Source organism: Artemia sp. Qi Xiang Cuo, chromosome 17, assembly GCF_049724085.1.
Source record: "Artemia sp. Qi Xiang Cuo chromosome 17, ASM4972408v1, whole genome shotgun sequence".
Classification (NCBI taxonomy): Eukaryota; Metazoa; Arthropoda; class Branchiopoda; order Anostraca; family Artemiidae; genus Artemia; species Artemia sp. Qi Xiang Cuo.
The window spans coordinates 23539081-23552869 of NC_142810.1; the positions used below are offsets into that span (position 1 = coordinate 23539081).

General features: G+C 33.8%; 1 protein-coding gene across 1 annotated transcript in view; it reads right to left on the minus strand.

Moving 5' to 3' along the window:
* The window catches only part of Ccz1 (vacuolar fusion protein CCZ1), a 52456-nt gene that overhangs the window by 32363 nt on the left and 6304 nt on the right, over positions 1-13789 (minus strand). The window contains exons 3-4 of the mRNA XM_089103121.1: positions 8186-8279; positions 1152-1334 (exon numbers count right to left, since the gene is read on the minus strand). Coding sequence (XP_088959247.1) covers positions 1152-1334; positions 8186-8279 — 277 coding nt within the window. The remainder of the gene's footprint in view (positions 1-1151; positions 1335-8185; positions 8280-13789) is intronic.

Below are 13789 nucleotides of genomic sequence, written 5' to 3' on the forward strand. Positions count from 1 at the left end.
TGCTCATTCGACCAGAAATTGAGAGTTCTAGTACTTTTTTCAAAAGTCGAAAGTAATAAAAGACGAACCAGGCCGCAGGGGGGTGGGGGATTTCCTGCTAGATGTATTTTCTGCGGGGGGGGGGGGGGGGGTTGTTTTCGGGGAGGTATATTCCGGAGGATATACTAGGGGTATTTTCTGGGGGGGGGGGTAAACGCCTAGATTCGGATTTTCTATGGACGTTTTATTGGTTCTAGGTCATTTTTTAGTGGATTCTGAGAATCATCTAAGAATGGGCCTTAAGTCAAGTGCACGTCTATTATATTATCAATAAAGGGAGTGATTCTTTTCTGTTTTGGATCATTTTCTTTTAATAGAATTGACCGACTATTTTTCAGTTAACTTTCTAGCATTGGTTATCTCTGTGATTCACTAATTGCACTATATGAATTCCTGAAAATAAAGAAAGTTTATATATTGTTTCATTTTATCTCTCCTTGTTACTTTTTGTTTTATAACCTTTCTTTGCTAGATCTTGACTATCACTAATAAAAACCCCTTTGCAATACCTCCTCCTACCCAGTGCTACCCAATTAGGCTTACCAAGTTTCTACAGTGCCTTCAGAGGTACACAGGGTGTTAGAAAGTAGCTTCCAATCTTCCGTCATGGGGGCCACTGTCCTCTCACTCTGGGATGAGACTCGTCTCAAGGGCTAATCTCTTACGTTTGTGCGTCGTACGGGGAATGTTCTTTGTCCTTCCTCGATAGCGGGTACCTTGCGATTGGAGCATTTTTGGAAATCTGTGATCTGGAACACGGAGGATATGTCCTAGGTACCATCATCTTTATTTTCCCACGATGGAGAAGATGTCTGGCTGTCCTGTGCGGATACAAATCCACTCGTTGCTGAAATGGTTTCCTTACCTGATCCTAAAGATTCGACGAAGCCAGTTAGTTAGGCTAGTTTCCATCAATTCGGCTTGAAAAAATTTAATATGGCCAATAAAATATCTTTCAAATCGGATAAAAAATCACAAAAATTGTACCAATCTTTAAAATTTTGGTAACGGGCTAATTTCAATTGATACTTTTCGGTATTATCGCCAGCATAATCGATGAAATCCTGGCAACTGTGCTCATCCCTATCAGTAATAAAACAAAAGCCACTTACCCGTAAATAAAAGAAATTAAGTCGAGTCTTCAATGCTTCTACGCCTTCCTTTTTAGTACAGGCGGTAAACGTATTATAAAATAAACGATACATAAAATATGCCTGGTGCAATATTGAAGCCAAAATATCATCATTTGGCTCTGAAAACCTTTGACCTTCTGGCTCTGAATCCAAAAGAATTGTCTAAAAAAAAATCAAACAAGCTAATAAATGTTAAGCTTCATCATATTACCCAAAGCATACACACAGAGGACAATCACACATATACAAACTTAACAAGAGAGTCAAAAACTATTTTGACCTTCTTTTCCCAGAGATTATAACAATAAAGGCTAAATGAACCGGGAAAAACGTATAAAATAAGTAATTTGTCAGAAAAACGCTATAAGGTAACGTACCTGTTTACGGCAGCCTTCTGCTCCCCAAAATTATCTTACTGACATCTTTTTATCATCAGCTATTGATAATTACCGGCAGAAACGGGTAAATTTTTGGGTGTGGGGACGGGGGGTTTGGAGTAGTGGCTGCCTCTAGGTAGTTCACTAAATATCGACTTAGGGTCAATTATAAATTAAATGATACTACTGTGTGTTAGAGGTTGTGAATTCGAAAAATTCTCAGTGCGTGCGGTTTACAATGACATCTTAAGTTAAAACCATGCTTTTCGACAAGAGTAACTCGTAAATTCACTTATGATAATTATGAATTGCTAACTTGAAGTTAACTAATCGAAGGAATAGAGACAAATGGAATTCGATAATCGACCCACCATGAATACTTGCCTTAGATCATGTATATAACTCCATTTACCATTTATATTTAACAGTCCCCTTACAGTAGGGACAGGGTGAAATGCAGATATGTGGCTTACATAGAACCGATATTTGTTAGAAATTTTCACTACAACAGATCCTATCTAGTTTTAAAGTTATCATTGTGACACTAAGGTCTCCTCACACTAAAGAACTTTGAAATTTCGCTCGTAGAAGAATAGTTTAGCGAAGGAAAAGATTTTGTGCAATATTTTTTGGTCATCAAAGACATGTGGAATAATTGTTGTAAAAAAGAAGACGTTTCTGTAAAACATTTTCCTGGTTTTACAGAAAAGCCTGCATCACCAAAGGATAAATGATTCTCGCTGGAAAGTTTGCTGAGAAAATTGAAAAATGGAAATGTGTAGTCTAAAACAGTCTCAATTCTATTACAAACACTTGATATATAGAAAATGATCGATTTGGCAGGAAAAGGAAAATAAGCAGAAAAAGAAGAAGAAGAAGGAACTACTCGTCATGAATATAAAAATGCATGGACAAATTTCAATTCTTTTTATGGACACGCCAATTTCAAGACAAATAAAAAGGAAGTGTCAAGATTAACTTGGTATGTAGTTCTGTATTATCCAACGCAAATTAAAAACAGGTCAATTATATGAAGAAATTGGAATTATAGCAAAAATTATAAATCATTATATTTCAGAAGGGGTGCTGGTGTAGAAGAAATTTACGTTTTCATTTTTTTTTTTTTTTAGCTTCTTTTTTAGTTCGAATCCAAGCTAAAATTAGCAAAAAATAGCAAAAATAAAACAATTTTAGCCAAGATTTTGAGGATACCATATTTAAAAAAAGTGGTGCCTAGGGCTAAGTGGTTCCTATTAGAACCCAACTCTTTACACGTCGTTACCTTTTATAATATACTAACCTGCAATTTTTTTTGTATGTGTGGAAGACTAACTGATATAACGGGGGTAATATAACTGATATCAAAGCTAACTGATATAACGGGGTCACTTTATTTGACTCAACAATTTATCCACATTTAAATCATCTACCTCAGGAGGAGCGTTCCATGAATGGCGGAAGTGTGTGACACAAAGAGGCGAGGCGTAACGGAAATATTCTACGAAAGACCCAAGAAGGGGCGCTCTGAGATGTAAAGAAAGTGAAGGGGTTGGGAGCCCCTCGATTCAGCTATATAACGTTATTTTTAGATATTACTTTGATCTCCAATAAAAACTGATCTCATAATGAACTTCTCAAAAAGTAGCCTACAGACAACTGACAAAAAATAGATCTTTAGCACTTCAACATGAGTACAACGGAAACTAAAAAATATTAAGACAACAGATAGTACAGCGTTACAAAGGAGAACTAGAAAGGCCACTTGATTTATATCCATGAAAATCTGAACCTTAACTAGAGGCCTATGTATATTTGCCATCCAACCTGAAATATGCTTAAAATTGGTGTATCCTTTTGTCTTTTAACTATTTCTTGATGATTAGTATATAGAACATAGGCTAATTAAAAAATAAATTACCCACATACTTCTGCAGGACCTTTTTGGAATTTTTTTTTCCTTCAGACCAATGATAAGCAAAAATGAAAACAAACAGCAAATACTTTCTTACTATGTTTATAATTAAGGTTATGATTTTACTGGGTAACAATAGATGACACTAGTAGTTCTTTTTTTATCAGATACGAACTTGAATATCCGCTCTTTTCAGTTTTCTGCGTTAGCGGAAACTGGTTAGCTTAGGTACATTTTTGTTTGGTTATGATTTGGCAGGGTAAAAATAGATGACACTGGTAGTTCTTTTTGTCAGATACCAACCTGAGCATCCTCCCCGTGCGAGTTAAAATTTTTCACTAAAAAAAACTTTGCTGGTTTCTAAAGGCTAGCAAAAAGCTCTTTGATGACTTTCGACTTCAATCTTGGCGGTACTTTCTAGAAAATCTAATAAAATTTTATTACCTAAATTAAATTCAAATATTACATAAGTAAAATGAAAACTAATACCAAAATAAAACAAAAACAAATGAAAAAAGATGCCTGAAAAAGGCAAATTAAGTACAGTTGTTGGATTGAAAAATTGTGCAACAAATAGACATCTTTTGGCAATCTGTCATAGGGTTTTGCACTCAGTAGAGAATTACATATTAAATCTCCAAAAAAATAGGTCTCTTCCAAAAATTTTTTATCACTAGGGAACCATTTAAACATTCATTTTCTTCAAAGAAATCCCCGCATTGTGTGCAAGCACCAGAGCACAAAATGTTTTTGGATGACATATTTTAATGCTTACTAGCCACTTCGCTATAAGTGTCCAATCCCTGGAATAATTAAAGCCCGTAACCCCCCAATTTCAGAAGGATAGCGGCTAGCATCATCGAACCAGTAAGTGCCTCTGCATGAACCTTGGCTAGTCAAATTTGGGCAAAGTACACGGGAAGTTTGACCAGAAATGACAGGATAGCTAACAAGAAAATGAGGTTATCTCTGAAATTTTCCCAGAATTGTAAAACGGACGAGATATATGCTCTAAATTTTGCCGAGAAAGAGTTTCTCGAGGAACATGTTTTGCAAATTCGTAAATTCAGATAATTTGCAAATATGTTTCTTTATCTGAATACAGACCTCCTGTTGATTGAAGAGACTGATTATGGTTCATGTATCGTAGATAAACTGATGCTAAAGTAGGTTCACACAGCTGGATTTTTACGCAAAAAATGGCTGTTTTTAAGTTGTCCCTTATATTTTCATTAACTCCTTGCTACTGGTTGATGCGTTATAAAAACCCAAAGCTTGCGTTAAAATGAATCCAACACTATGCTGAAACAGCGACTGTTAAACATAAATAAATTAATATCATTCAACCGATTTCTAGGCTACTAATTTAGCCGTTAGTGTTTTAATAGATGTGGAAGACAGATTTGATGCGCAAGTCCAACTTTTTTCCAAAATCTACTTCTCGTGGTTCTTTTTGCCCCTATCCTCCCCCAAAGAAAAAAATAAAATGCAGTTATGAACCCAGTGTAATCCGAAAATCAGCCATTTACCAGAAAAGCTAACTGAAGAAAAGTAAATAAAATTCGATTTGCCATCAGTGATAAATAGAATAAACACGAATACAAATTACAAACAAACAAAGAGTTAAGTTCTTAGCAAAGCTTATTTGGACTACTTTTTTTGGGGCCTTAGCTTCCAAGAGCATAAATGCATGTATGACAACAAAGGGAAAAAGAGGCAGTGGTGGATACAGGAGGTGGGGGCCCCACAAGATTTTTCTGGTGCCCTCATTCTTTTTTTTTTTTTTTTTTTTTACTCTTTTTTTTAGAATAAATTTTCCAATTTGGTCAATTATTGGCGCCTTTGTCACATTCCGCCCATGATTTCGCTCATTGGCGCCCTTGTCACATTGGGCATCCCCCAAGGTTTTCCTCTAGATCCGCCCAGAAAAGAGGAGAATAAACGACACTGCTGCTGTGGACACAGCTAGTAAAATCTAAATTTAGCAAAAAAGTGCTGAAAGTATCCAATACAATGTTTAATTCTATGGCTTTTTTTTTGCGGCAAAACAAGTTCGCAGCACGTTGCACTGCAACCTTTCTTCTACCAACATCGCCAAACCTTTTCCCAAAAATAATTTTCATGTTAGAAAACTTTTTTGGATTATTAAATAAAAGCATTCTAACTTGTGATTTTTCTGGGTCCACCTTGATTCTAAACAAAAAAAGGGTTCGGAAAGCATTTGACGAATCAAAAATTCAAAAAGCGCCTTTGGTTTCAACAGTTTACTTAAAGTAATTATGGACAAGAAACAGGTCCCCTCAGAGCTCAATCCTAAAGTCAAATCAGGTTTTTGCTATTAGCCCTTCCCCAGACTGCTCTCTGGGCCTACCCGCCTATGCATGGTTCGGATATTGATTCATAAAACTAAATTCAAATTTAGTAGGCAAAAAAAGGACAAGTTCACGATTTCCCAAAGTTTTAAAGTTAAAGATTGTAAAGATCCCAAAGTTTTAAAGATTTCCCAAAGTTTTCAAAATGTTTATTAAGAAACAAACCTTACAGTACTCAGGTAACTAACACATGACAGTAAATACAATAACAAAAGATAAAGTTGCAATGCAACAAAAAACTATGTAAAGTTGCAATGCAACAAAGAAAATAATGACAGCAAATAACAATAACAAAAAATAAAGTTGCGACCAAAAATCTATTTTCACGAATTATTCTATTTGGGAGTAAACCATGCAGCACTAGGATAACTTACAGCCAGGAAGGGTATAACAAGAGCAAACAGTAGCAGGTAACAAGCAAGAATTGAATTTAGGCTGCAACAAACAACCTAAACAACTTCTTAGATCATTACAAATATAACAAATGAAAATATAGAAAAACAAGTATGATATTTTAAAGAAGACAGTGGAAAACAAACTTTGAAAATAAGAAAGGCCCAAATATTTCGACTTCACGTTTGGAACTCTTTATCAACAAAGAAAAAAATATATATATATATGTATATATGTATATGTATATATATATATATATATATATATATATATATATATATATATATATATATATATATATATATATATATATATATATATATATATATATATATTATATATATATATATATATATATATATATATATATCAATAACGAGTCGTGTCCTTGCTGTTCCATTATTGTGAAATAATCTGCCAGAAAGACAGCCTAGTTATCCTGATCTGGTTTAATTTTCTTACTATTTGCAGTGATGAACAGTTGTCACATTGGATATTATTAAAATGTGAGTTTTCCTTTTTTTGGGGGCGGGCTTTGTTTTTTCTTTTATTTATATGTTTTATTTAGTTTAGTTTCTTAACATAATTTTTTTCTCCGTTGATAAAGGCCCCCAGACGTGAAGTCAAATCATACCTTCCTTGTTATTAAAAAAAAAAAAATCACTGTCTAACAATCTATTTTCATGAACCATTTTTTTATGAATAAACTTTCCAGCGCTTAGGTAAGTAACGATCAAGAAAAGTATAACAACAATCAAATAGTCAAAAGAAGATTGTAAGTAACAACCTACATCCCAAGATTGATCTGTTATTCGTATAAATTCAGGTAACTAACAAAAAAGAAAAATATAACAGCAACAAACAACCTCGAGTGACTAAAGAACTGGATATAGATTGTATCTAACAACCTATACAGGCTTACTTAAAAATTTAGGAATAAAGCTAGCAGTGCCCGGGTTTATTCCTAAAAAATATTACAATTTTTTTTTGTTTTCTTTTTCCATAAATCAGTTAGAACATAAGAACAACAAACAAAAACTGAGGAAATGAAAACAACCGAAAACGTATGTAATAAACAACCTATGATCAAGTAGCTAATAGTTGATACAGCAGTGGAGCATAATTAAATTACGCATCGGTCAATGCCATATTAGAAGCCTTTTTTACCTATAGTTACATCTATACCTATAGTTACCTAAAGTTTTTACCTATACGTTTTTACCTAAAGTTACCTATAGTTATAGTTAACTATAGTTACCTATAGTTACATCCCTTCGTATCTACCGATCCTCCCTAGAAACTATGAGGATAAATCTCAAGCCCGGAACTTAAAAACAAGGCGGTACAAAAGGACAGAGCTTCAAACTCTTGAAAATCCTGCATGTTCTATTCTCACCCTCTTTAACCTCTGGCGCATCTTATAGCCAAAGTCACTTAAAATAAACTTCAAACAATGTTATTACAATGAAAGTTGCAACAATGTTAAGACAATGAAAGTTGTAACATATACTTAATAATGAAGCACCAGTGAACTCTTCGTTTCTTGGAGTGTGGAGAACTAAAATTGGTTTACCTTAAGCTCATCAACACAGGATTGCCTGTGTAAGTTATTGAATGTTATATTTTAGTAATTTGTATTAATTTTTATTGACCATTTTTATGTTTGATAGATTTCTTGTTTGATTAATGTTTTAACATTTGTCTTCCTGTTTTCCTGTCTTCCTTGTTGTTTTCCTGTCTTCCTGTCTTCCTGTCTTGGCTGTTTCTGTTTTGTTTTCTTTCATTTTGACATTTGAAGCAAATTCGGCTCTATTAGAGCTTGTGATAGTCCTTTGAAAATAAATGTAATTTCAATAATGTTGTTCCGAAGAAACATTTGAATTATGCTGAAGAACAGGAGGCCCAGAGGTTAGCGTCACTCCTTCATTAAAAACAAGAATGAGAATTTTAGTAGCTTACCAAAACGACAAAAAAACCCTTCTCTGGCTCTGTTAAATACTGGCGTGTATTCTGAGTATGTACAACTTCACATTTACTTCCGTCATGGAACGTTCTGAAAAGAAAATAATAAAACAGTTAAATACATCTGAAAATTGTAAAGCATATGCAAGGTGCTACCAAAAACTTATTGGACTGTATGTGTTATAAATAGCATACATACCAAACACACTGATAGTGTTTCTACACACAACAACATACTGAGGACGGGAGTTTCTACACACAACATGGAATGAATATATTTAATACTCATGGGCGTACGGAGGGGGGCTGCTGCCCCCCCCCCCTAAAACTTCAAATTTACACTAGATATGGCTGAAAAAGCAGATGGTTGAAAAAGCAGAAGGTTGAAAAAGCATTTAAAAAAAGGTAGATGGCTAAAAAAGCAGTTGATAAAAGGTAGATGGTTGGAAAAGTTGGAAATAAACACCCGAAATGACAGAATAAAAGTAAAACAACAAGCAAATATCCATAATTCTTTGGAAATATTTAGCTCTAATCCAAGAAGATTAATGCTGAAGCTTATTGATGATTTTTGGTGATTACTTATTAATAAAGATTTCATAAGTATGATAGGACTTGCTGACAATGTAAGGTTTTGTGAACTGACAATATAACTTCAGCTTAAAAAAGTAGTTGATAAAAGGTAGATGGTTGAAAAAGTTGGAAGTAAACAGCCGAAATGACAGAATAAAAGTAAAACAACAAGCAATTATCCATAATCCCTTGGAAATATTTAGCTCTAATCCAAGAAGATTAATGCTGAAGCTTATTGATGATTTTTGGTGATTACTTATTAATAAAGATTTCATAAGTATGATAGGACTTGCTGACAATGTAAGGTTTTGTGAACTGACAATATAACTTCAGCTCCCCCCCCCCCGCCCTTCATCACAGAATCGGCTGCTCCCCCTAGACAAGAAGCTACGTACGCCCATGTTAATACCCATCAATGGAAAAAGAGATGGAGCACAAAAAAGCACAAGACACTAATTCATCTGACACAAACAAAACAAAAACACAACAATCAGAAACAGATGCCGACTACTGCTGTAAAACATTGACCCACGGGTGGGACTTGACAGACGAATTATATTGGTCAATTTGCGAAAGAACCCCTTGTTCAGGGTTGTTAACACTGTACTAATGTGTAACATACCTATTGCTTGTCCATGGTAGTAAATGCAGCAAAAACTTTGCATACTTACAGTACAATTAACGCAATTTCAGTTTACCTGTAGCCGTAAAAATGCGCCAAAATGGGCTAAGGTACAGATAATGAGGCAAAACCATAGCATTGTACACCTGGGCCAACAGACGCGGATCAAACTTCCGCTTATGTGCCACTATACGGCCATACGTAAAAGAAGACCGCTTCTGAAAATGAGAAAGCAGTAACCACCGCGTCTCTAGTATTGACCGTCCAATAGGAGACCCAGATACACAATATCATCCGCAAGCTCAACAATAGAATCGCGTAGTGTGACGCTCTAACCAGCATCAGATTTCGAATTAAAAAGCAATTCTTCAGTCTTTTCAGCATTAAACTGGAGTCCACTACGGGCATACTCTTGTTGTAACTGGATAAAATTAGCGTCTAGTCCATGAAAAGACCAGCTCAGGTTCAGTATATCATCTGCATAAACAATCAAAGACAAATCAATACCACGCAGATTATAAGCCATAAGTGACTTCGATTGTGGCCTTACAATACTGTTATTAAATGCTGTCGGTGACGAAATAGCCCCTTGTATAACCCCTTCTTTACTGGGACTGGGAGAAGGGGATTTCCACGCGGAGAAACAGCGGAATCATATAAGAGACTAGTACACTCATTAGCTAGAGGAGGGAGCGTAAGGTCCGCTTTCAGATTTTCATACATGTCAGCCACCGGGGCTAGGATGCAGGGGTAAACACCGACCCAACCCAAATCAAATATAATCTCCTCATCCACATACTGAGGACGGGATTTTCTACACACAACAACATCCTGAGGACGGGAGTTTCTACAAACAACAACATACTGAGGACGGGAGTTTCTACAAACAACAACATCCTGAGGACAGGAGTTTCTACAAACAACAACATACTGAGGACGGGAGTTTCTATGATTTTTCTTTTTTTTTGTTACACAATAATTACGATTCTTCCGTTGCGTAAATTTTCTTCATTGCTGCCACACTGAATCGTGAAAAGGAATAAGAGGAGAGTTTTTTCTGTTTACACAACAACACGCAACCAAACAGTTGTAACATCCAATTTATCTGAATCTAATCATCGAGGACTAAAAAAATTAATAGGGCGCTACAACCATTCATTATTGTAAAAACTAAGTAATAAAAGTGATATTTTCAGAATCGGAAGAAAATAAAGTTTCTATTGATTTGTCAAAAGTCAACTTATGGGATAAATATAACAGAATAGGATAACATAATTGGTCTTTCTAGAAAGATGTTTTTGTGGGTAAGTAGATTAACTAGTAATTCGAAGTGGTTAATCTTGCATAATTTCAAATACATATATATATATATATATATATATATATATATATATATATATATATATATATATATATATATATATATATATATATATATATATATATATATATATATATATATATATATATATATATATATATATATATATATATATATATATATATATATATATATATATATATATATATATATATATATATATATATATATTATATATATATATATATATATATATATATATATATATATATATATATATATATATATATATATATATATATATATATATATATATATATATATATATATATATATATATATATGGATGCGTAGATTAGATTTTCGGCAGTGTTTGTCTCTTGCTACAGCTTTCAGGAATGTTACAGTTTCTAGAGCTTGGTGATGATTTTTATTATTTTTTTTCACCTCATTTTCTATTGAATTTTCATCTACTTTTTTATTTGCATACTTGGCGCCTGGTAAGCTTTAAACTACATAACCGCATATGGAAATCTTTTTCATTAAAAATTGATGTCCCAGGTTTTCCTAATTTTCCAAGATGTATATGGTTCTATAACTTTCCTCTTAACTAATTTAAAGAATCGTAGAATCGTATTTTGTTCTTGCTGGCCTTGGTCCTTTAGTGTATTTTATAGATTTGAATTAGCATAAAAATCAGCCAAAAATTGAATAGCAATTTTGAAAATCTAGATAATAACTGGGACCAATCATTAACACTGGTTTTTACATGAAAATCGATTATAATAGTGGGAGCATGATCAATCTGTAATTTTTTAATTTTTTTTTTTTTTATTTCTAACATGTCTTGTGAGTCAGCTTTGCTTTCCATTGTTTCTTCGTGACCACATTTTTTCCGCTTAGACACAACTTATCGCGACCCCCCCCCCTCCTCTAAAGAAGGCACAAAACAAAAACCGAGGAAGAAAAACAAATATGAGACCATCGTCATCCGCCGTGCAAAACCTGGGGTAGCAAAGTAGCAATGCTACTTGAAAGTTTTCAAATTTGTTGGCAGATTTTGTCTGTAAATACAATTTTTAAACATAAAATACTTTTTGCTCAAAGAAAAGCTGTCAAAACAAAAGTTGTGCTTTTAAAGTGTTGGCAACCTTTGGAACTCTATCGCATTCTGCTACTGGCAGCTTTGAAACTTTGCCCATACCTGATTGTCACCAATTCGAAAAAAAAGAAAAATAATAGACTGCCTTTTTGAACCCTTTCTTTCATTTTTTTCAATATTTTTTTTTTTATTAATGATAGTTTATCCCCTATAATAGCCTAAACTGTCCTTGTAAAGAACAAAGAAAATTAAAAATATGTATTTTGCCTAAAGAAGTCACTTGAAAAACTTCACAAATAATCCAAAATATTTTGCAAGCAAAATTTAAAAAAGTGGCACAAAATACAATCTAACATCATTGTGTTTTTAGTCCTCACGCATGGGTATTTGTGTGCATGAAATAAACACAAACCTAAATCGCGGTGGAACTTGAGTATGTGAATTACACTAAGGACCAAAGAGTATGGACAACTGATCAGAGATAAACGTCAACCTTATACTGCTACTACTACTAATGCTATTAACAACTCACTGCAGCACCAAGCCGCATGAGGCCAACACAGCCACGCACGCTCCTCCCCCATCCCAATTTATTTAAAGCCACCCTGTTTGATCCTCCCATGAAGTTCTAATTTCCATTAAATCCTTCCTTGCGACCTCCTTCCATGCAATCCAGTGATGACCTTTTTTTCGTATGACCCTACATGGTTGGCCTAGAAGGACAATCCTTTGCACTATGTCATCATTCATCTGCAGAACACGTCCAAGCCATCTCATTTTTTCTCTCATTATAGCCCTAGAAAGCGGAATATTACATTTCTTGTACAGCTCACTGTTTGAAATACGATCATTCAGGCGGAGTACCCAAAACAATCCATAGACTTTCCTCTGGAAAATATCTAATAAATTCTCCTGCGTCTTTCGGAAACTTTGTTTTACATTTGTTTAACATTGGGCAAATATACTTTTACCAAAAGGGCACAATGGATATATTTGTGAACTTTTTTTTAGGCCTACATTGCCCCATCTCAATAAAAATTAAATTTTAATCAACTAACAACAATCTGAAGGAAAAAGGTTTACTTCTAGGTTGGACCAAAATAAACATAAAAACTTAATTACAACCCAAATTTTCACATTATAAAAATTATACTTGTTATGAAATTTACAAGTCTGGTGGATAATACAGCCCTATCAGCATGTGAGTAGCTTGGGATTCTTATCAAAAACATGCTAGAGCACCTAAACGTGCTTTTATATTAGTTTTTAATTCTCTTTGATAAGAACAAGCAACCTTAAAAACATCAAATGAATAGGACATGTAGAATAACCAAGCCTGGTGCAGTCTTAGAAATTCTAGATAATAAATTGCACAAAACCAAAACACATTAAAAGAAGGGCGACAAACAAAAAGGAATGAAACTATTCCATTTTTTTAGACAGTGTATTATGAAAGCCAAAACTAAACAAATTTTGACAAATTGCAGTTTGAACTGAAGTAACAGGGTAACATTAAAAAAAGACAGTCAATTTTTAGTGAAAAAAAAAGACAATGATTGTTCTTTTTTCAGACTTTATTGACTGATACAGCAGGAACAGTAACACAAATGGTCAATGCAGCCAAAAAATATAAACAAGTCTTTCCTTTTTTGTTTTTTTGAGAAAGTATAATATTTATTTATTTTTTCTCAAAAACAACTCCATATTTTTTCGGGAAAAATTGTATCCTGGTATATTCTGGCCTAAAACAAAAAACGATCTAAACAGGTAAGGAGTTTGAGAAAAATTCTTAAAAGCCTTAACTTCGGGAAAAAAGATTATGCGAGTGACGTCATTTTAAAATATATCTATATTGCAATGACGTTGTTACACTTGTCACACTTATGTGGAAAAATTGAAGATTTTCATGTATGGAGAAGTCTATATTAAATTGCTTAAAGAGCAAAAAACTGGTAATTACAAAAATATTTGTATATATTTTGA